Source organism: Homalodisca vitripennis, chromosome 4 (assembly GCF_021130785.1).
Source record: "Homalodisca vitripennis isolate AUS2020 chromosome 4, UT_GWSS_2.1, whole genome shotgun sequence".
Lineage (NCBI taxonomy): Eukaryota > Metazoa > Arthropoda > Insecta > Hemiptera > Cicadellidae > Homalodisca > Homalodisca vitripennis.
This window is the reverse complement of record NC_060210.1, coordinates 62320592-62342608: the sequence shown is the minus strand read 5'-3', so window position 1 is coordinate 62342608 and position 22017 is coordinate 62320592. Positions and strand designations below refer to the sequence as shown.

Sequence of the window (22017 nt, the reverse complement as noted above, 5' to 3'; positions counted from 1 at the left end):
TCCTGCAAAGCAGCTTCAGTAGAGCCATCATCTAAAGGACAGTTTTGTCATTATTTTTCTAGCAAATATGTGTGATGGTGGGATATCCTGAGTCGTATGTCAAAATATTTAAAACCTAGTTTAGATGAAATCAAATGATATTGTTTTTTTCTCGTAAGAACCATTGCTTTGTTCAAGTGCAGAAAGTATACCTTACGTAGTCACTTGGAAACTATATTGACTTGTTCTTTATTTCCTATAGTCAAATATATATAGCGTCGATCTTTATTAAATAGTTTTGTGTTATCTCAACGCTGTGTAGGGCGCTAAATTTCAAAACGGTATTACGGATAATTAAGTTTCTATTTTGAGAGCTACAATCATCACTCTACAGTATTATGGATTTTCTTGGCTCTTATAAACAATATACGGTTGAAACATATGTTCAAGGCCAGTAGCACTTTAATATGGCAATTGTAGCAAAGTAATTTTGGTTCATAGTACAACGCAGATGTGTTCAAACTTAGGCAACCTTAACAGATTGCAAGTATTGGATTAGGACAAAACAGCTTTTTCTTTTTTTATCTTTTTCTTCCCTAGTCCTGTCTTTGCTTTTCACTTGTAAAATGAATTCTTCTTCTGTGATGTGACTCATTTAATATTTAATACGATATTTTCAATCATGAAATGTAATTCATTTGAGACTACTAGTGCCTTTGCTCGTAATGGAGAATTACTTTGCTCGATTACATCTTCCTTCAAGATCAGAGCAGTTTCGTTTTCTATGAACTTGATATTGTTCAAATAATGATGTTTTTATTGTATGGCAACAGGTTTACAGCCAGATTTTAGATTAGCAAACAACGAAGCAGTGGGAACAGCTGCAGTTGTTATACTTTTGACGATTTCACACTAGCTTGCTGGCTGAAGTGACTGACGTTGATGCCAAAGACACTGGCAATTTTAAAGACAAGTTTAATTTACAGGTCTATAAAGTCACCTGGGGTTTGCCTTCGTATAACTTGTAGGTGTCTTGTAAATACTTATTGACAGGTTCAACCGATGTACTTTTGAGAACCAACATGTAGGATCGTAATCAGATTTGACAGACCCCAGAAAAGATATTCGGCCGGGGGCCGTCATGTCCCGTCACACCGCTTCGTCGCCTCCTCCCCACCGCTATCCTATTGACATAATCTTATTATTATGTTAATAATCGTAAGACTCAGTCGTTACGATTACAGTAAGTTACAATTATTAGATTGTGCTATCATGTTCGTCGACAAGATCCCTTCAAATAGACGTGTGGTGGAGCCCTATTCGGACCCGAGTACAATAATCCGAAAAAAACCGGTCTGAGTATGGACCTTCCGATATGATGTAATTGTACTTGTTATAATTACTAATATACTTATCTATGTCCGGTGATACATGATTAATATAAATCCTCAGATTATCTGGTTCAAATGGATTAGGATCAATAAGTAACTTCTTAAAAAGTTGTTGAATCATCTATGCCAGGCCAAACATTGCTTGAAGTGTCATGCCAGCGTAAACGGTATATTAAGTTACACATTAACTTGACTAAAGCTAAGAGGCCACATTTATCTACCCTCTTTGTAACAGTGGCGCGATGATGTAACCTTGAAATGAAGGTTTAATGCCTTAACGTGAATCATATTACCAAGTTGTTGTTACACCTCCCATTCCTCGTCTAAGCCTTTATTTATATCAGTGTTAACCCACTCATTAGTCTAGTAACGACGATTTTTGTAAACGCTATATAGTTTATATTACCGGTATCTAACGCAGGTGAACTTTCCTGATATAAGTGAACTTTTTGATAGATGAATAATAGATCAATTTGATGTAAACTGTTTGACATAACATTCTTTATACTGAATTGTAAAATAGTACTTCTTGTTTTTATTTATTAAATTACTATTTGGATTAAATTCTCTACACGAATTATTCTGTTCTATGGATAATCTAAAGACTCGTTACGTAAAGAAGCCATTGAAGAAGAGGTTTAGTTGTAGCGTTTCTGTCTAAAGGGGGAGGGGGATTGATCGAGTGATTGTAGGGGTTAAAAAGTGTATTTTGCCTATGGCGAAATAGCTTGCGCCGACCTGATTACAGATAATTACTGAACGAGTTATAATTATAACATATAGTGCTCACTCATGCCCTAATGTTATTTTCATATTTTTCATGGTCTATGTTACTATCAGAAATAAGATCACATGTTTATAAATGAATGCGAAATTGGAAACCTCTTGAATGAATAAGTCCAACAGCGTCCAATCTGGAATATAAGAAATTCACAATATTCTAAGGGGTGGTCCCACGTGCTGTCACAGATCAATAACATTAGAGTTCTGAGGTATGACAAATATTAGACTCAACATTATTTTTCAAGACTTTTTAGTCAATCAACATTGCACTGGCAAGTACTTAACTCTTTGTATGCAATCATTTGATTGTTAGTGTTATTAACTTTTAATCAAGTCTAATATTAAATGTTTCACAGCCTTCGTCACGTAAAAATGTTGAAACCTTTTATCAAAAATCGTTGGAATTTGGTATTACGTTACACATGGAGAAGAAAGAAATGTGCATAAAATAATAAATATTATTTACTCAGCAATGTATTTTGATTTTGCCTCAGCAAGTTTAGAAGGGCCGTACAAAACGCAATTAGGTATAATGTTTAGGTAAAATGGTTTCCCTCCGAGAGGCTAATTTTTATTAAAATAACAAAATCCCAAAGTAATTCCTTCCAAAAATGTTATTTATCAATAAAACCAATATTAAAATATTTGTTGGTGTTTAAATTTCTTAATTAAGGTTTTCAGGAACCAACAGCTCTACCTACTAATATTATATTTTTTTCTGTTACTAATTGATTACCTTTTAAATACCAGCACTGTATTATATTTCATAAGTTAGATTAATAATCAAATGAAACTAATATAAAACCCTAAATAATATAGATTTCATATTCTAGCAAAACAGTAAATTCTGTGAATGATAGTACGTTCTTGCAACTATTTACTTGAGTGTATAGCAATGCTCGCGAGAGTAGTGCTATAAAATACTTACCATATATTTATAGTCTCGGCATATTTTAGTGTTATATTAATAAGATAAAATAATGCGGTAATCACCAAATGATAGTTTATATATATTGGTAGAATATGAATATTGGAACATTTTAGGTAAAGGGGTTTTTTGTGGTGGTATCACTGAATTGACCATATTTGCTCAGATGACATAATATGACTCACAGCTGATTATACAACGTCCAGGTGAAAGTAGCATTTTGTGTTTGTGATACTAAGCTAAATATATGAGCAGTCTGCTTTGTTTTGTTATTGTAGCTGTTTAATTTTAGTGTCGCTGGTCAGTTTAAGTTTTGTTAGCCTAATTCACAACTCAAAACATATCCATTAGCCTTCAAAAGGTGTCATATGATGTGTCCATTAAAACAAATAGAAAGTGTTTAGTTGTAATATTTCTGAATTACAAAATAACACAATGGGTCACACTATGAGCAGAATTTTGTCAGGGTATATCCCCGAGAGCATAACTGACGCTTATAATGTAAGACTGTTTGGTCATAAGAGAAAACGTAAATATTCTTCAGACGAATCTAACTTGGAAGAATCTCTTCATTCTCCTAAAAGGTTAGTAGGCATAGGTATATTTTTATGTATTTTTCTAAAGGGGACAAACACTATTCACTATCAATATTGTTGATATCAAGTTGCTGTAAAGATATGTACTGAATCAAAGTAATTTTAATGTATATTTGTCATATAGCACCATATAGGGTTTCTTATATGGTTTTACAATCTAACGAAACACAAAATAAATAAATAGGTGATTTATGATTTGTAAAAGAATCATAATTATAGATTGTTTATAGTTTAACAAATACGGTATTAGTTATTTGTTTGGGGAAGGTGCATTAACACTTTTGTAGGAATTTCTGATGTATTAAAAGCTATGCAATATCTAATTTACTCTTATTTCTTAATATATTCTGATAAAATGTTCACAGAAAACTATTAGACAGCCAAATAAGAAAATACTGCTGTTTTCTAAATTAGATTTAAAATGAAGTGGCTTCTCGAATCATGGTCAATCTAACTGACTATATTGTGGTATCATGGTAGTAGTGCTCGGCCCGACTGAAAATACTACATGTGTGTTACTTGTGTTTAACAGGTTAAGCCCCAGACTAAATTTGATAGTACTACCTATGTCCCATATGTATCACTTTAGCTTCATGCTTGAATTATTCTATATCCCATGTGCAGCACATTTGCTCACATTACACGTCTGTGTTTGGAGCTGCATGAATCAGATAGGATGCATGTTTATAGCTTTCTAACATATGCTGCCTTGTTGCTTGGGACATGGTTACTGTCCACAAACTATTGGGTTCTGAAATTTGGCAACCCTTTCCCCCTCCACCACGTAAAGTACACATAGCAAATTAAAACAGCATGCCAGGGGTGCGACATCAACGTAAATATTTGCACATTTTCTCAAGACATTTAGTAACATTAAAGAAATAGACTGACTATGTTTTGTAGAAACAAAATTTGTTACACTTTTTTAGTAATACTAAAACAGTACATTGACTATGTTTTATTGTGGTTTATACTACTTTAAAAACGTAATTTACATGGTATTTGTTAATAATTATGGAATAAATAAAAATTATTTTGTACACTATTTTGAGCATGTGTTTTATTTTATATAGGCCTACCAAAATATTCCAAATTTAGGCATGAAGTAATTGTGATCACGAAGAAATTACTTCAGCGTCCTATGTGCAGCAAAAATGTTCACATGTAATTTCTCAGTCAAATATTACACAAAACAATTTTTTTCTTATTAATAGGTTTTATTGGCCAATAAAAAGTAAAATGCAAGGTAAAAAGTTGTCTGGGATTTGGGAACATTTCTTCATGTAAGGTCCGGGATGTGAGAGTAGTCAGCTGTGAAGCTAATGTGCTGCACATGGGACTTAACCTGTTAAGCTATTGAATATTTCACTAGATAAGGTCACTTAATACTATTTTTTAGTTATAAGTATAATAATAGTTTATTTAAATGTCTTAAAATTAATAAAAAGTTAACTTTGGTTTTTGTAAATTAATTCTGAAAGTATTTGCTTAGTTGGCTATAGTATAATAAGCAGCTACCATAACAATCAAATCATCAATATTTCGGATTATCTAAACTGTAGAACAATGTAAAGCCAAAATTTTGAACTGAGTTACATGATTGGCATTGTAAATTATAGTAGTATAGTATATATATTATATAAACAACAATTTAGTTATAAATAAAAAAACTATGTGTGTTTTACTATGAAGCCACGTAGTACACCACGAAAAGAATTTCTATAAATACAAACTTAATGAGGCTTCATACCTAAAATGTCTGCAGTATAATGAGCAGCCAATACTTGAATATTCATGATTATCGAATCATCGATATTCATGAGTAACGAATCCTAAATATAAATACTTAAAACCAAATAGGTATTTCAAATTACAGTATACTTCAGCTGTTTTTATATCTTACAAAATAATAATTTGATGATGAATATAAACTATCCAGGCTAAGAATATTTATAAAATGTAACAAATTTAACAGTGTAACATTTATTTACTTTTTACTATTTTGAAGGATAAACGTGCCTTTACATCTTGTGACACAGATAAAACATGTACAGCGCCATTATACTTGCTGCCATTACAGATGGTTAGGTACACACCTGATGTTTGATCTTTGATGTTGAAAGGCCTCATGTATAAAAATAAAAGTATTAGATAATTGTGACTTTTCTTTCATCAATTAATAAAAAATAATGGTACACTATTGTTTTGCTCAACTTTGTATGTAAATTTAATGGTTGGGTAAAATTAATTTTGAGTCGAGATAAAGTTTTGTAGGTTTTCATTTTAGTTAAATATTGGAAAGACATCATCAACATATCGTATTCACTTTCTTGGGAAATATTAAGACATGATTCAAAGAACATTTTGCACATATGGAAGAAATGAAAAATCTGCTATTGCGAATCACTGTATTGAATCTGGACACACCATCTCTAATAAAAATGTACGGTTATTAAAAGAAGTTACTAGCACAATACACTTAAATGCTTGAAAAACATTTTACATTAACACAAACCAAGAAAAGCTTATCAATAATGAAGATAGACCAATTCAAAATTAAATTCTACTCTCATCTCAATTTTTAAGAAAATTAAAATGTAATTCTGTTTAAATATTTTATACTGGCTAATCGTATATCCAAATCTTTTACCATATGTTATTATAATATCTGTTATTTAGAAAAATGTAATCACTTGTTAATTTGTGAAGTGCCTGATCATGGAATCATTGATACCGAAAGGCCTTGCGCAAAAATAAAAGTGGTACTTTGGGATTATACCGACCACACCCAGACATGAATCGTTATTTGACATTTTGCTTCTACTGATTACTAGATTGGCGTAGAACAATATTTCGTCAATATAAAACAGGAATTGTCTTATCGCAAACCCCTCCCCATCCTCAGACAGAGGTCAAAGTCGAGCGGTCTAGTAGATAATGTGATTGCAGAGTCTCGCCGCCCGTTCAGCTTGTGTGTCGCTTTGTTGTACTTCCGTGTTTACCCCTACATTTCTCCAAACACAGAAATTCAACAACACAAACATTACCAAACAAAAACTAAACTCTTTATTGAAAAAAACACACAAAACTTGTTTTTATTCTTGATCACACTCCGCCACCCAAAATGCAAGTGCCTCCGGCCTCTCGGTGCTGCCGAAGCCCGTGCCGATGTCAATGAAAGAAAAACATCCCTCGAGATAGTACCTATCAGTAAAATATCAAATTCTAGAGGGGCTGATCAGAAATATAAATTGAATTGTAATGGAAAGGCAATTATGTACCGTGCAAAAAACTTAAATAATCATGTGATGCCTGCGGCCTGCCGTAATCGGGATTCTCGAGAGAGATAAGATAACAGCGACAACAAAACCGATCACAATACCTGGAAATGCTTGTTGATTGATGGAATATTAGTTCTGTTACTCAACTACATCGTTTTATAACGTTCTAAGTTCATTGAAAAAGGTTTAAGCGTTGGGGGCATATAACGGAACCCCATTGATAATCATTGTAAGTTTGTAATTTTGTAATTAAAGAGTTGTTTTTTCGTTCTATCATGTTTGTTTCTATAAATGTATATTTTTGTGTTCTTCATACTGGTGTGGTCGGTATAATCCCAAAGTACCATAAAAGTTAAATTGGAAAATGTTTTATTCATTTGGTAAACATAATACTGTTATATTGTACTTTGATTTTAGGTGTAAACTATCCTGTACAACACAGTATATCTATAAAGCATTGTTTGTTGATGGAAGGAACCATGATATAGTCGTGGAGGCATTAGGGAAGGAATGGAAACTACACAAGGTGTATTTGACTCAGGTAAGTCCTTTATAAATACCATATGTTACAAAAAGGATTCAAAGGCAATTTTTTGTATTTATTTATTATATTACATGTATACGTTTTTAGTTTTACATTGTTTATATTTTTTGTTTGAGAAGATAGAATCGCTATTGCATGGAAGTTTCTAATGTTTAAAAGCAATGGTTATTCTTCATTTAATCTATGCAAAATTAATTATTTTCTTTAGCTAAAGCATTTTAAAATTCAACTTTAAGCTCAAAACAATGTATTTTCATTTAAACAGTTAATTTAAACCATTTTCTTTCCAACCAACCAATAAGAGTGGTTTAAAATGTCCATTTGATTTAAAAACATTCATTCTTTGGGTACATACCAGCTTATTTCTACATGTTTACTTACAAACAAGTTTATGTCCGCAGATTTTATGCAATCTAGCTTATTTTCACAGCATGTAAATTATTACGTGGAGAACAGCTTATTTTCCACAGATTTCATACAAATTCTTATATCCAAAACAATTAAAGACTTTGCTTTTACTGCTTCAATAGGTTAGACCAAGCTCAGATAAGTAATTTATTTTTATATTTATGGCCTTTGGCATCACAAAAAATATCTAACATTTCTAATATGTCCATGTAAAAAAATAGGTTAGTTGTTCAGCCTGAAAAATTACATTACTGCCACTGAAACCTGTGTGCTAGTAACTTACTCAGTTATTGCCCAGTACAGTGTTATAAATTTTCTAGGCTGTTCCCATAGTTTGTTATTAGTGTGGATACATATTTTCTATATTATGGGTATAGTGTTTATAAGAGTTTTTAAGAAATGGTTTTAAAGATTTTAGAATGAGACAGTTCAGTCCATTGGTGATTGATGACGATATACCTTGTCAAGCAGACTGGTTCTTGCCTCAAAGTGAAAAAAAGCTGAGAAACTTCTCATTGCCCTTAGTTCTACAAAAGGGTTTTGTGCTTGCTTCTGGGTGACAAGATATTCAGGATGGGTAAGTTTGGGGGTAGGGGTTGCCTCCTGTCGGGATCCATGAGGAGAGATAGCGAGCCCTATACCTTAGTTGTGTCACTTTAGAAGGAAAGCTGGCACTCTACCAGCCTTTCCAGTCAAAGCGGGATGGGGTAGCACTCTTTATGTCCAAGCTTTCGATCTACTATTCCACCCCAATATCTCAATACGTGCGGTTAGTGATATGCCGCTCCAGGGGCAGCCATAGGGTTGCTCTGATTTAAGTGACATCGGTTTTGAGGTACCCATTGTGGTGTACTCAGAGTCGGTCCGCTGACTGCAATCGGCCACGGATCCTATCCAACCCATGGTCTGCTGAAAAATTATTAAACACGTCATGTCTGATTCCAACAATGGGGCCCAGTCATGGGCTAATAATTATCGTAACAAATGTTACGTTTTTACTCCTCTAAGGTGCAGTAGGTTTAACTGGAAGGTATAAACCAGCCAGAAGTGAACCCTCCTGTGGTTAATAATGCGTTATAGCCGCTAACTATGTGGTTTCAAAGTGGTTAGCCCTCAGGGATCACTTATCATTCGGTACAGAAAGTGATAAAAAAGTGAAAATGGACAGACGTTTCACAATTTTATTGTCATCATAAGTGTTTCCTCAGGTTTCAAGAAGTGTTCTCAGTGCTATTGTTACTAAATACTTTTAAGTATGGGAAAAAGAGATTGTTTTGCTGCATGACAATGCCCATACAGTGCGGCAAAATAAATCAAGATCTCATTACACCATCTAGCTGGAAACAATTTTATCACTCTCTGTACATCTTCAATCTAGTGTTAAGTGATTACATATTTTTTTGCAACTGAAGAATCATTTTGGAGATTGGTGCCTCAATGATGACAGCGTGAAACAACTTATTGCAGTGACTGTTACATCAGGTGGCAAACTTCTGTAACCTCAGTATATGGAATCAGGATATTTCACTATCTTCCAATATTTGTAATGCATTGACTAAGTCCAAGGAGCTACAATAAGACAACATAAATAGTATAACACAAGTCTAACTTATAAAGACTATTGTAACTAAATAAGATTAAAAGATATAAACTAATAAAATAGATGAACAGATAAAAGATTAATACTTATTTACAGTACAAGTCAAGAGTCTTAACATTGTAGAGGCTAGCATTTCCTCTATAGATTAGAAAGGCTCTTGTTTGAGTCACCTTGACATAACATTCTTAAAATGCAAATGTGTAGTACAGCTCCATTTCACTTCCGGATTAGTGCAGCATATGAAATCTGAAGCTTTTACAGACTTGGTCCAAATCCATTTGAAAACATAAAAAAAATGGGGATGAAGAAGCTCAAAATGAACTTTCTCTATTGTTTCAATATCAAGAGATACATAGACTACAAAATCAAGTGTGTCTAGATGAAGAGGTATTCCCACCCTTCTAGAGAATTAGTGTAGTCTAGGGATGTGATACCTCTTCATTGAGTAATTAAATCAACCCTTCCTACCTTAGCTACGTTGTTCTTAAAATAGTTAAAAAATACCAAACTTACAAAGAATTTAAAAAATATAAACATCCTTCTAAAAAAAGGTTAAGACAGTGGCTTTTCACTGTTCAGAATATTGAGGATCTTTTCTTTCATGTTAATGTTTAATTTATATTTATAATTATATATCTTCTTTAACATTTTCCCACATCTGTTTAAATTATAATTGATTTTGTTTTATAAGTGCTCTTGAAGTGTTTTTACATGTGGATTGTCTTCTATTTGTATTGTTAATGGTTTGGGAAGTTCATATTATTTGTATCTATAGCTGACTGCAAATGTTGAAGGTATTGGGGTGCTTGGGTAGATCAATAGGTCTAGTCTACTGTGGGAGATGACTGTTGGAGTTGGTGGGACTCCCTAACTGTTAAGGGCTGTTGATAGCCTAGACATAACGGTGTGCCTGCTTTGATTCTAGAGGCTGGTAAAGGATCTGGCTTCCTCTTCTTCCAAAGAGACATAACTGAGATTATTGTCCAAAATCATTCTTCATGGATCTTGATGGGAGGCAGCCCCAATCCCCAAACTTACCCATCCAGAAAATCCATCACCCCAGAAGCAACGCACAGGTCATTTTTGGACTAAGTGCAATTCCTAAGCTTCTTTGACCTAAGAGAAAAAACATTGCAGCATGGGTAGGTTCTTTAGAAGACAACTTATTCAAATACGTGAGATTCCAAAAATGACAATAAAAATAATAGCTGAGCTGGAACTAAGGGCAGTTGCAGAAATCTCCTAATGGATCTCAAAATTCAGCTCTCACTTTATATACTAGATACAATTTAAAACTAATTGACAATGAATCTTCCAAAAATTCATGACCTTCATAACCACCTAAATAGATACATACAAAACTTCTTGTTACCAGTTCATAGAACAGCTGCCTTTGAAAAGAAAACTTCATGTATACTGGAATGAAAATATTTAATGGACTTCACCAGAAATTAAGACCCACCATTTATGTTATAAAAATTAAAATAATATAAATAACTAGCTCATGCAGAAGACAATACATAGAAAATAGAAGAATTTTATCCCTGGAGAGACCATTCTGATGTAAATATTATTGTGCCCCCAAACAAACATTAGAGACAGTGTTCAGTCAGCAGATAAACTAGCCATTATGTTAAAGAAAGTTTAATAAATGAAAAATAAGCATGCAAACTGTGTTGAAAATGACATTGCAAAATACTTATGTACTTTAAATGACAATGTTCCAGTTCATAATATTAAATCTGTTTGTGTAATGAATAAAACGTCATTAGACAGGATGTTTACTAAAAATATATTATTTCAAGATAAAGTTGTATTGAGCTCAAACTTTACATGAATCCTTACATTATAATGGGTTACTATCAGAATATAATGAGATAAAGTATGTTTATTGTGTTGCTCAATGTGGTGAAGTAAACAATCGTGAAAGTTGACTGTCATTTTCATGTTTCAGAGTCCATATTTTCAAAGCATGTTCTCAGGATCCTGGAAGGAAAGTGACAACAAATATGTCAAAATAGAAGTTACTGATCCAAATATAACCATTGAATGTAAGTTTTAACAATTAATTGTTTTGTACTGTTTTTTTATTTACAAGATTATTTAAATGACTAAAGCAATGATTCAATATTTAAGAATAGAAAAGATTGGATTTGACTCGTAAACACTTTTTCTATATTCAAATTTAAAAATTCAAACAAAAATATTCTTATAACTTGGTGTTAGGTTCAGTTATGTATTATTGATACACAACTTTTTGTGGTTAATTTTGACTTTATTGGTTTATCACAAAGAGTGTGTTTGAATTGTTTACCTTTTTGGCACAAAATGATTTTCACTTGTTCATGTGGATGCTTAAGACTCAAACAAGGAAGTGCAGCAGACCAAAAGTGGCAATTTTTTGATGATTTTGAGTAAAATTCAATTCACTTACTAAGTAAAATAACAATTTATTATGTCAATTAAAAAAATTTTGTACCCAAAAATATATAAACCACAAAGAAATAAAACATATTTTTATTCAATTATTAGTTTAACATAATATATGTATACACATATGATTTGTTTATGTACATATTATATGATTGATGAATCAAATTCTTTATTGACATAACTTCAAGAAATACAATAACGTAAATTTTCATGCAAATTAAGTATAAGCAAGTTGCGTGTAAGTAGTTATATATAAATAGTTATATATTTATATATAATAATAAAAGAATATACATAACATGTAAGATTATATATATTTATATATCACTTTGTCTTCAAAGGGTTAAAATTCACTTATCAATTAGCTGAGATTTTCAGCAGGAAAATTTAACATTAAGAACATTTCTGAGATATGAGAACTTTTTAAATTGGTTAGGTACTTACACAGAAGAGAGTACCTATAGTTTTGAGAAGTAAATAATACATTCTCTATATTTATTCCAGTATTTATAAAGCTTAATGAAAGTCAATATTCAGAGAGCTTTTGTTTGTACTGTGCAATGAAATTTCATGCAAACTTTAAAATTGAACTTTGTCTTAGCACTGAAGGTGGTGTTCGGCTCACTGTACCTGGACGAAGTGACGATAGAGCCAGCATGTGTGGTGGGTGTTATGGCAGCGGCCACACTTTTCCAGCTGGATGGGCTCATCGACGAGTGTCTACGGATTATGATTGAAACCATTAGCCCCCTGACAGCAGTCAGCTACTATGAGGCAGCCAGCCAGTACGGGCTGCAACGCATCAAACAAGCTACTGTGAAGTGGTTCTTGATCAACCTCATGACTTACTACCCCTTACACACCAGGCGACTGCGCCAGATTCCGTAAGTACTTACAGATGTGTCAGTCAGAGTAGAGAATGTAATTGTGGTTTGCATTTAACCCATTAACCACTTCAAGACACACATCACAAGATTATACCGTGATGACAACATAAGGTATTATATTTATTTTAAACGTTATTATAATGGCTCAAATAGTGAAGATTTTGTATTAAAAGGAAACAAAAGAACATGTACTATACATATAAATATATATTAACTTCAGAAAAACAACATGAATCAAGGTATAATACTATATCTTTGAACTTTTTCTAATCAGTTACATTATTGAATTGTCAGCAATGTTATATTTCGGTAAAAAGATCGATCAGTGTTCTTATTTTGTAAAACTTTTTGTATTTTATTTTTTTGATGCCTCTGACTTGTTGTTTCTGCAGAGAACAAATATGGTACTGGTTAACGTCCTTTCTATTTTTTTTTGTTATTACAATAGTGTACTTTGCAAACATGGCAGAGCCTTCTAATGAGTTTGATCGTGTTTTTTCAAAAATGAGATTATATTCTGTTCTGTTTCATTAGCTAAAAAACAGTAGCTCAGTCATCAAAATCGCAATAAACTTGAATCTTTTCACAATTGAATTGCGCCTTTTGCGTATTAGCTTAGATTTGTGTAAGAAGAACACAAATGTTGTGTTTTAAAAATAATATACGTAAAATTGAAAAATAAAGAAAAATGAATAAAATTTTCCACATAAAGGATTAAATTTTATACAAAACTACATAAAATATTATAGATTTTAACTGTGTTGTACAAAAAAGTTCTTACTTTTAACATTAAAAAAATTCTAGAAGTAAACAGTTTTTATATACTTCACATGCTTATAAATTACGTTATATTATAGCCTGTTTAATTAGTTAAAAAACCAATAGCTCAGTCAACCAAATAGCAATAAAATTTAATTTTTTGTGAGAGTTTTGCTTAATCTTTGTATTTTTTGCATATTTAATTGGATCTGTACAAGAAGATGAGGTGCAGGAATTTGAGTGACTAATTGATTAAGAAGGAATGTTCAGAATTTTAAGCAATCATGTTTGGTAGTAAATTTTTATATCCCTCTTTTTTTGTTTCCAATATTATGATCATTCCAAAGGTACATTATGTTTTGAACAAGAAAAATCAGGCTCAAGTCAAATGAAATATTCAAAGATCAACTTTTGTCATATTGTTACACAGTACAATCATATCTATATTATTTAAAATTGTTCATATACTGGAATGTTAATAACAATTTGAGAGTCTGTTGCATTTAGACTGTAGCAATACTATTTACTGTAAACATGTTGCTGCACAAATTTACAAAAGTGTATAACTTTAACTCAGCTTGGGTAATTAATCTTGTTGAAATAATCAGGTTCAGTACAGAACTTAAACATTTTCATAACTTTGCTTTGATTGTTTTCTGTAGGTAATGCTAAAGCAACATGTATACTGAATAATTTGTATCATGTAGGTTGCAAATTCTTTATAATTTTCTTTGAGCTAAATTTTGATTGTGTGTGCTTAGTGAAGCTTAGCTCAAGTTTATAAGTGTAGCTAAGTGGCACCTAAGAGTATCATAGTATAGTACAAGGGTGGTCTGAAAAGTTTCTGACCTCAACGTGAAGATGGTAACACTCATAAACAAAAGCTATTGAATTTCGTTGTTCATCTATTGACATTTGCTCAAAAAAGTTTCAGCCATTTTGGACACACAGTTTTTATGTAGCAGTCATTTGAGTGAGTTAATGTGAGTTACTTTGTGAAAATGGACAAAATCGAGTACCAAGCTGTCATTAAATGATCGTTTTTGAAAGGCAACACACCTTTACAAATCAAAAATGAGATGGATAGATGAGTTGGATTCTGTGTATGGAGACTTTGCACCATCACTTACCACAGCAAAATTTTTGGCTGCAGAATTTTAGAAAAAGAAAATCCTGTTTCACCAAAACAATGCACCATCTCACACCTCAGCAGTTACCATGGAAAAATCCACGAATTACAGTCTGAACTGCTTAACCATCCACCTTACTCACCAAATCTAGCCCCAAGCGACTTCTTAGTAGTCCCTCATCTAAAATTTGTATTCTGAGGACAAAGATTTTTGACAAATAAAAGGCAATCACATTTGGAACAATTATTTTTGCAGAAAAAAATGCCGATTACAATTTGGACGGGTTACAGAGATGGGAGCATCACTTGGAGAAGTAACAAGGTGACTATGTTGAAAAATTTAAAAAATACTTTTCGAAAAAATGTTTTGTTTTGTTTGTGTATGTTTTGTTAGGTCCGAAATTTTTCAGACCACCCTCGTATGAAACCTGCCAGCTGATGAGATAAACTTATAATAGGATTCCTTTGTGCTTGAAATGTATTCTATTCATTTTTCAGTCCTATCAAACTACTACTGTTATGTACAGTTTAGTTCTGTTTTTAAAGACATAAAACAGTGTGATTATCAATATGTTACACTAACACTTCAGTATGAAAATGTAATTGGCAGAGTTCACTTTAATTAGCAATATTATAATATAGTGTGTTACGCCCGGTTTTTTATTTGGTAGGGCCTATAGATATTATTCACAGGATCAACAAGTAATACAGTTTGTTGTTTTGGGTCAAAAAGTAATATTGTGGTAAAACAAGATTATTGTATAGTTTTGTTTATCTAAATTTTCTCTTGCTGATATTCAAAATATAATTCGAATTATTAATGATCCAATCTATCAAGTTCAGGCTAGTGAGGTATTATATAATTGTAATTTATCCCAAGTGCTATATTGTACTGTACTAATTAATAAAGTATTTTTATTTCATAGCCCATTATGTTTGGTAATAGTATATACTAATTTAAATACGTATTTTTATCATAATTAAAAGCTAAATTAAAAGATCAAGCTCAATTTCAAGCAGGAGAGTGGTTGCTGTCAAACATAAATAGCAGTAAAACTTGAGTTCTAGACCTTCTGAATCAGAATCTATGGCATACACCTGTTCAGAATTGATCAATTTTGAGTAAACTGTGCTTAGCACAGAAAGGTTTTGTTATAAAAGTGTAATTCTACATCACTGCTGATGTTGGAATAGGCATATTGATTATAGTGCTGCTCACTGTGACTAATTGAATTAAGATGCCATCTCAAATATTATTTGTCTTTCCAAATTTGTATTAGTAATTTTTTGTTAAAAAACCTAGGTAAAAATAATTTGTTTATAAAATAATAAAAATATTTCTCTGAAAATCAATTTATTGCACTAGAAAAATGTGCTGTATAATCTCAATCTTTAAAAGAACTAAGTATCAACTTTACTAAATATTGCTATTAATAATCTTTAATGTCACAGTAAGAATTAACTAAGCATTTGTCATCACAAGGGTCAAATGACTCTGTGTACCAACACCCACTTTTGTCAAGACAGAGATTTCTGCTATCAGACCCAAATGTTTGTATTTGTGCGCAATACAATTGTTTTTTATAGACTCACTGCTTTCCTTCCACTACCATCTTCCCACATTACAGTTCCAAATGAAAATTACATTAATATCAAGGTTTTAAACAATATTTCCTACTTGTTTGCCCATCCTTGTACAAAGCCTCTAGATGCAAATGCAAGTTTAACCCATTGCGGATCATATTGTATTGGCACTTGGGGCACCAGCGGGCACGAATTAATTTACGGTCAGCGGCCGAACGAACAGCAGTGGTTCGGCACATCGTATCGCTCGCTATTGTATACTCACTTCATATCTACGTTGAACTGGATTCCGGTTTATAAATATATCTCCATCCATATTCTTAAAAACAAAATAATTAAATACAATATATTGTTTATGAACTATTGTAATAAATATCTCTAATAATATCGATCAAGTTCAGACGATCGTAAGTTTTCCGTTTCGATCAGCTCATATTATGAGGCAAATTATACCATAAAATGCGATACTAGTTACTATTATAATAAGTAACAAGGAGGAAAACAACCAATCAGAAGCACTAAATAGCAGAGAGTAAACTCATATGAATGATTTTTCAACTTTGACATACAGTACAACTGCGATCTGTAGGATATTTATAAAACTTCTGAAAACTCTGAACGTAGACCGTTGTTAAACACTCTTAGTTGACAAGTGAAGACGATCACCCAATCTATCAGACATTAATAGAACTATTTGGAGGGAAACTTAAAAGCAGACCGCTTTTGCGACTTGAGCTCGTCATCGTGCTGTCAGGCCCGGTCGCTGCGTGACGAGCACAGATCCACAATGGGTTAAAACAAATTTGGTGCGATGTAATATATTCACTATCATCATTAAATATAGGAGAGCTCTCTTCTTCATATATTAAAAACTTTTTAATGCACCTTCTCCAAACTTAAATTGTTTAAAACCTTAAATTAAAGAACACAAATAGAGTTTGTTTTAAAAAATGTTGTGATTTTTACCTGTTTTCACTAATAAGGTGTCACAGTGGGGACTAACCACTACACAATTTTAAAATAATAATCTTTGTAATGTGACCCATAACACATAATAGGTTTTACCTTGTCCAATAACAATTACTCACTGATTAAAATAGTATTTTAATAAATTATTAGAGGTTTAATAAATAAGAAGCATCTCATTGAAGACTTACTTATTTATTATGTTTTACATTTAAATTTTACTCTTTATTAATAATTTTACAGTAAATAATTTGTAATAAAGTGTATTCAAATAACAATCAAAGGTTTGTTTCTATTTTGATTTATCGTTTTCGGACTGTCTATCCTCTTGTTTGGGACAAAGTGGCAAAGAAAAACAAAAATATTCAAAGCAAACTTTAGGAAATCTGTTAAATATTCCCTAAAGCTTTTAATTTTAATGTCATTACTAAAAATGTTAGGAAGCTCAACTTTTCAGCCTGTAAAGTTTAGAACTATTAAGTAAATAAAATCATAAATTTTAAAAATAATCTTGGATTATTTGAATCTGGAAATACAAGCTCCTAAATAAAGTTGAAAATAGATTTGTTTTTGTTGCCTTGAAGCGATTGACTGTATGGTCTGTTTTCTACTCAAGTGGACTCCAATAATACACCACTGTAGAGTTCCAGCAGCCAGGTTGTTGATAGTGAGCTAAACAGTTTACAATCACATTCTCTACACGGCTCACATAGATTCCATAGAAAATATCTTAACTCGTTTATTTGTGGGTACCAGGGGATATTATATTTCCTTGAAAGTGAGGCAACATTCTGTATGGAATTGCAATAAAAAATATATTATGTATAATAACCCGAAAATTAGTTAATTTTAATCTTTAAACCAAATAATATTTTAGTAGTTGTCTTAGTAAATCAGCACAACAAACCATTGTCATTTAATATATAATTAATTTACCTTTGGTTTAATTTTTTTTAATGAATTTTTCCCAACAGCTCTACTACGTATAGAATATTATCAACTGAGGTTTTAGAATGTCTTATTTTTATTATAATCTTTTTATATTAATATTAAGACAGGATATACTTAATGACAATTATACTATTGTTATAATCTCATTCCATCCATAACTAAAATATGAGAAGAGTTTGTTGAATTGTACATTTGAAATAATATCTCATTAAGTATTCATTTTTATTTTGTTCTAATTAATTACATTTTATTTTGAGTTTGGACGTGGTTTGACTTATGTTCCAGAATTCTGTAATACAAACATTAAGATTTTTTGTTGATTGTATTTTTATGTAAAATTAAGAAGAATCAAGATAATATATTTAAAGTTTTTTATTTTAAATGTGTTTAAAAAACTTCCTTGTTGTTTATCTCTAATCAAGGAATTAAGTTGTTTTATATTGTCTTCCTAATGCAATATGATTTGAAATCAAACAATGTGGTATACTGTTTATCAGATTTGTTTACTTAGATTGGGTATTGAAACATTGTAAAGTTTAATTATACTGTGTATTGAATTCTGAGGTTTCAAGGTATATTATGTTAAAAAGGTGTTTGGTTAAAAATGGTATTTTTTTGTCAAAAAAGTTATTTATTCTTGCTTAAATCATTAACATGATGTGACAGTTTTATGATGTCTTGGAACTTCTTGTATTCTTTTACATTTTAATCCTGATTGACACAGCTGTGAAACTAGGTAATGGCTGTTCAAAAACAAAACCCTTGTTTTATTTTTTATAACTCAGAAAGCCTTTTGCAGAAAACTTTTAATGGATTCAGATCAATTGATATTGATTGGATATATTTGTTATAAGTAATGCAGTGTATGTAGGAAGAGGCTTATGGGTAATTATTGTTGCAGAATTGACTTGATGGCAATCCTGGTGCAAGACAAGGACCTGATGGTCGTCCAGACAGAGTTCTGCCTCTACCTACTGCTCAGGTTCTGGGTTTTCCTCAAGTTGCATCCAACTTGGATATGGGATGGCAATGCAGACAAGACACAGGTATCTGAGTTCTTCCACAACCGTCCTGGTAAGTCTAGTGTTATATAATAAATGTACAAGTTGGTAAGTGGATTAGGAATATCTGGTTGAGCAACACGTGTGTTTTATTAGTAATTAACTGTCTTAAACTAAACAAAAATTCCCTGATAAGATTAACATTAAAACTTTGGAAGCCCATGAGAAAGAGTCCTAAAGTAATTTTTAAACTCATCATCGGATCCAAAGCACTTGCCTCTGAGCTCACGCTTCATGTGCAGGAGCAAGGTGAGTACCAAATCCAGTGGTGGTCTGTGTATGATGCTACCAAATCCGGGCTGTAAGGCAGGTGATCAAACTGCTCGAAGCACTGCAAAGTCACTGGGTTTTGTGAAAATTGGTGAGCATTTTCGGAATCCATCAGAAAAACACTTTGTGGTCCTAAACCTAGGTGGTCTATAACAGTCTTGTACAAAACAGTTCATGAAATTTGCAGGAATTCATTTGAAAGCGTCATCTTTGTGAACTGTCTGTCATCATAGATATTCATTAACTGATTGTTGCCAGGTCATTGTTGACAACAGTACAATGATCACTCCGTGCCTCATCATAGACGTTTGTTCAACCTTAATGGAACATTGTAATCCACTTTCTCACCATTCCATTACTTATCGTGTCTTCCCCACAAATGTCTTTAATTTGACGATAAATTTCTGTAGGTTTTACGTTCTTTGCATTAAAAAATCAAATTACAGCTTCAATCACATAGTCAGTGGAATCAGTGATTGTCTTAAACATTATAAATGTTCACAACATACAGCAACCAAAATGGCATTACAGTAGTTAAGAGTCAGAATCAGAAATCATTTATTAGTCATATTCCTTGAGAACAGATTAACACGTTCGCTACCAGGCGATTTATTTATACCAGGAGTTTTTATTCAATTTTTCAGTTCATTTTACATAAAGTACGCTAAATTGTACATCTTAATTAACAGCCAACAAATACACGTAGGGCTTCGTTGCAGCAGGGGAACTGAAATTCAGACGAAATCTTTCACCCTGTATAACTTGGTAACTAAGCATTTTCGGACCTATGTTAATTAGACCTTTTTTTCTTATTTTGATGTGAGGAATCACGCCCTGACTTATGGGCACCTTTTTTCAGAACACCCTGTATGTGGGACGCTCGGTCTATAGCATCAAAATCTTAACATAGACCAAGCGTCCCATATATGAGCCACTATTTATTTGCTCAGTTACTGTAGGTTTTAGGGTAAGTTTCAATCAAACATGCATATCTTATTATGAGAGTATTTTATTTCATGGTACAAAAGCTCAAACAACGGAGTCATATAAATATAGGTTCATTTAATGTATTATTATACATATCTTATTCGGCTATATGCCTACAAGAATTTTAATTTTAGAAATTAAAAAGTAGAATATAAGAAAATAAAGTAGAAATAAAGTTTATTTTATTTCATGGTACCAAAACACAAATGGGATTCTTTTTACTCTACAAGACATAATACACGACTGTTAACCCATTTGTCATAACTATTTTACAAAATAAGTGAACATTTATATAAATTATTAAATTTACACAAATATTCAGAATGTACCACGTTACATTATATTTAAGTGCTCACACACTCATATTCTAATTATTGTGCCACTGGTTATAACAAGTTGGCATGAATAGGCCAAACGGTTTGTTATTTGAGTCTCTGCAGACGGAGCAGGTATAAAATGTTTGCTTCCTCTTCTGGTTTCTCTCTCTGCAAACATGGCATCTCAGACGCTTTTACAGCTTCACGGGAGTATGGACAGACTTTGAAGAGTGGCTGGAGCGAGGATTCCTTGGCATGGGCTCTATCTGAATGTAATTTTTTATTACGATGTCCCTGAACTTCAGGTAGGTTGTTTTGGTGGCAAGCCTTGAGAAAATGTAGACACCGTTCGACAGGGAGACGTCGAGCAGGTGGAAAAAAAAATTAACAAAACTTAACCTCAACCCTAGTTCAGAAGAAAGAAGCCCGTGGTATGAGGTTTACAACAAGAACAGTGTAGGCTGCAATGAACAAGTTTATCAACTGTGCGGGACGTAATTTTTAAGATATCCAGAGACCAAGCGTCCCACATGTGAGCCAGACATCCCCATAGACCAATACAAAAGTATCAAGCCTCTAAAATAGACCAGTGAATTTTCATGGCAATAATAGTGGCATGCAAACAGCGGCGCAAATATGGGACGTCAGTCTATTTGAGGTGCCCCGAGCGGCGCATATTTGGGACGCCGGTGCACGGGTAGAAACCGTGCGGCTCATATTTGAGCCGGCTGGTCTATGGGTATACGACTTTTCTTCACATGGTGGTAGCGAACGTGTTAAATGTCAAAAAGTAGTGTTTGTGTTATAATGGTGTAAGTGTTGTGTTTATGATATTTAGTTTCTGGCATGATTTTTAGTCAGTCCACGGTTGAGGGTCCCTCCTCCAGTTTTTGAATTCTTCCACTGTGTAGTAGGGACAGTCAAGGAGCCAGCGTGAGTCATTTTCAGCGTCTTTCATTTCTTCACTTCTTCAGGTAGGATGTCCCAGAAATTAGAGCCTACATATGTGAGTTGCTTTTCAAACAATGCCAGTCTATGTATTGGCAAGGTAAAGTTGGCTACATATGTGAGTTGCTTTTCAAACAATGCCAGTCTATGTATTGGCAAGGTAAAGTTATTTGCTGTTCTTGTGTTGTGATTGTGAGTTTCATTACCTCTTGTTG

At 32.6% G+C, this 22017-nt stretch overlaps 1 protein-coding gene across 1 annotated transcript in view; it reads left to right on the top strand.

Moving 5' to 3' along the window:
* Window positions 1-3273: 3273 nt before the first annotated feature.
* The window catches only part of LOC124359381 (protein germ cell-less), a 55550-nt gene continuing 36806 nt past the window's right edge, over window positions 3274-22017 (top strand). The window contains exons 1-5 of the mRNA XM_046812074.1: window positions 3274-3665; window positions 7376-7499; window positions 11465-11561; window positions 12545-12827; window positions 19121-19293. Of these exons, the coding sequence (XP_046668030.1) occupies window positions 3517-3665; window positions 7376-7499; window positions 11465-11561; window positions 12545-12827; window positions 19121-19293 (826 nt within the window). The 5' untranslated portion in view covers window positions 3274-3516. The remainder of the gene's footprint in view (window positions 3666-7375; window positions 7500-11464; window positions 11562-12544; window positions 12828-19120; window positions 19294-22017) is intronic.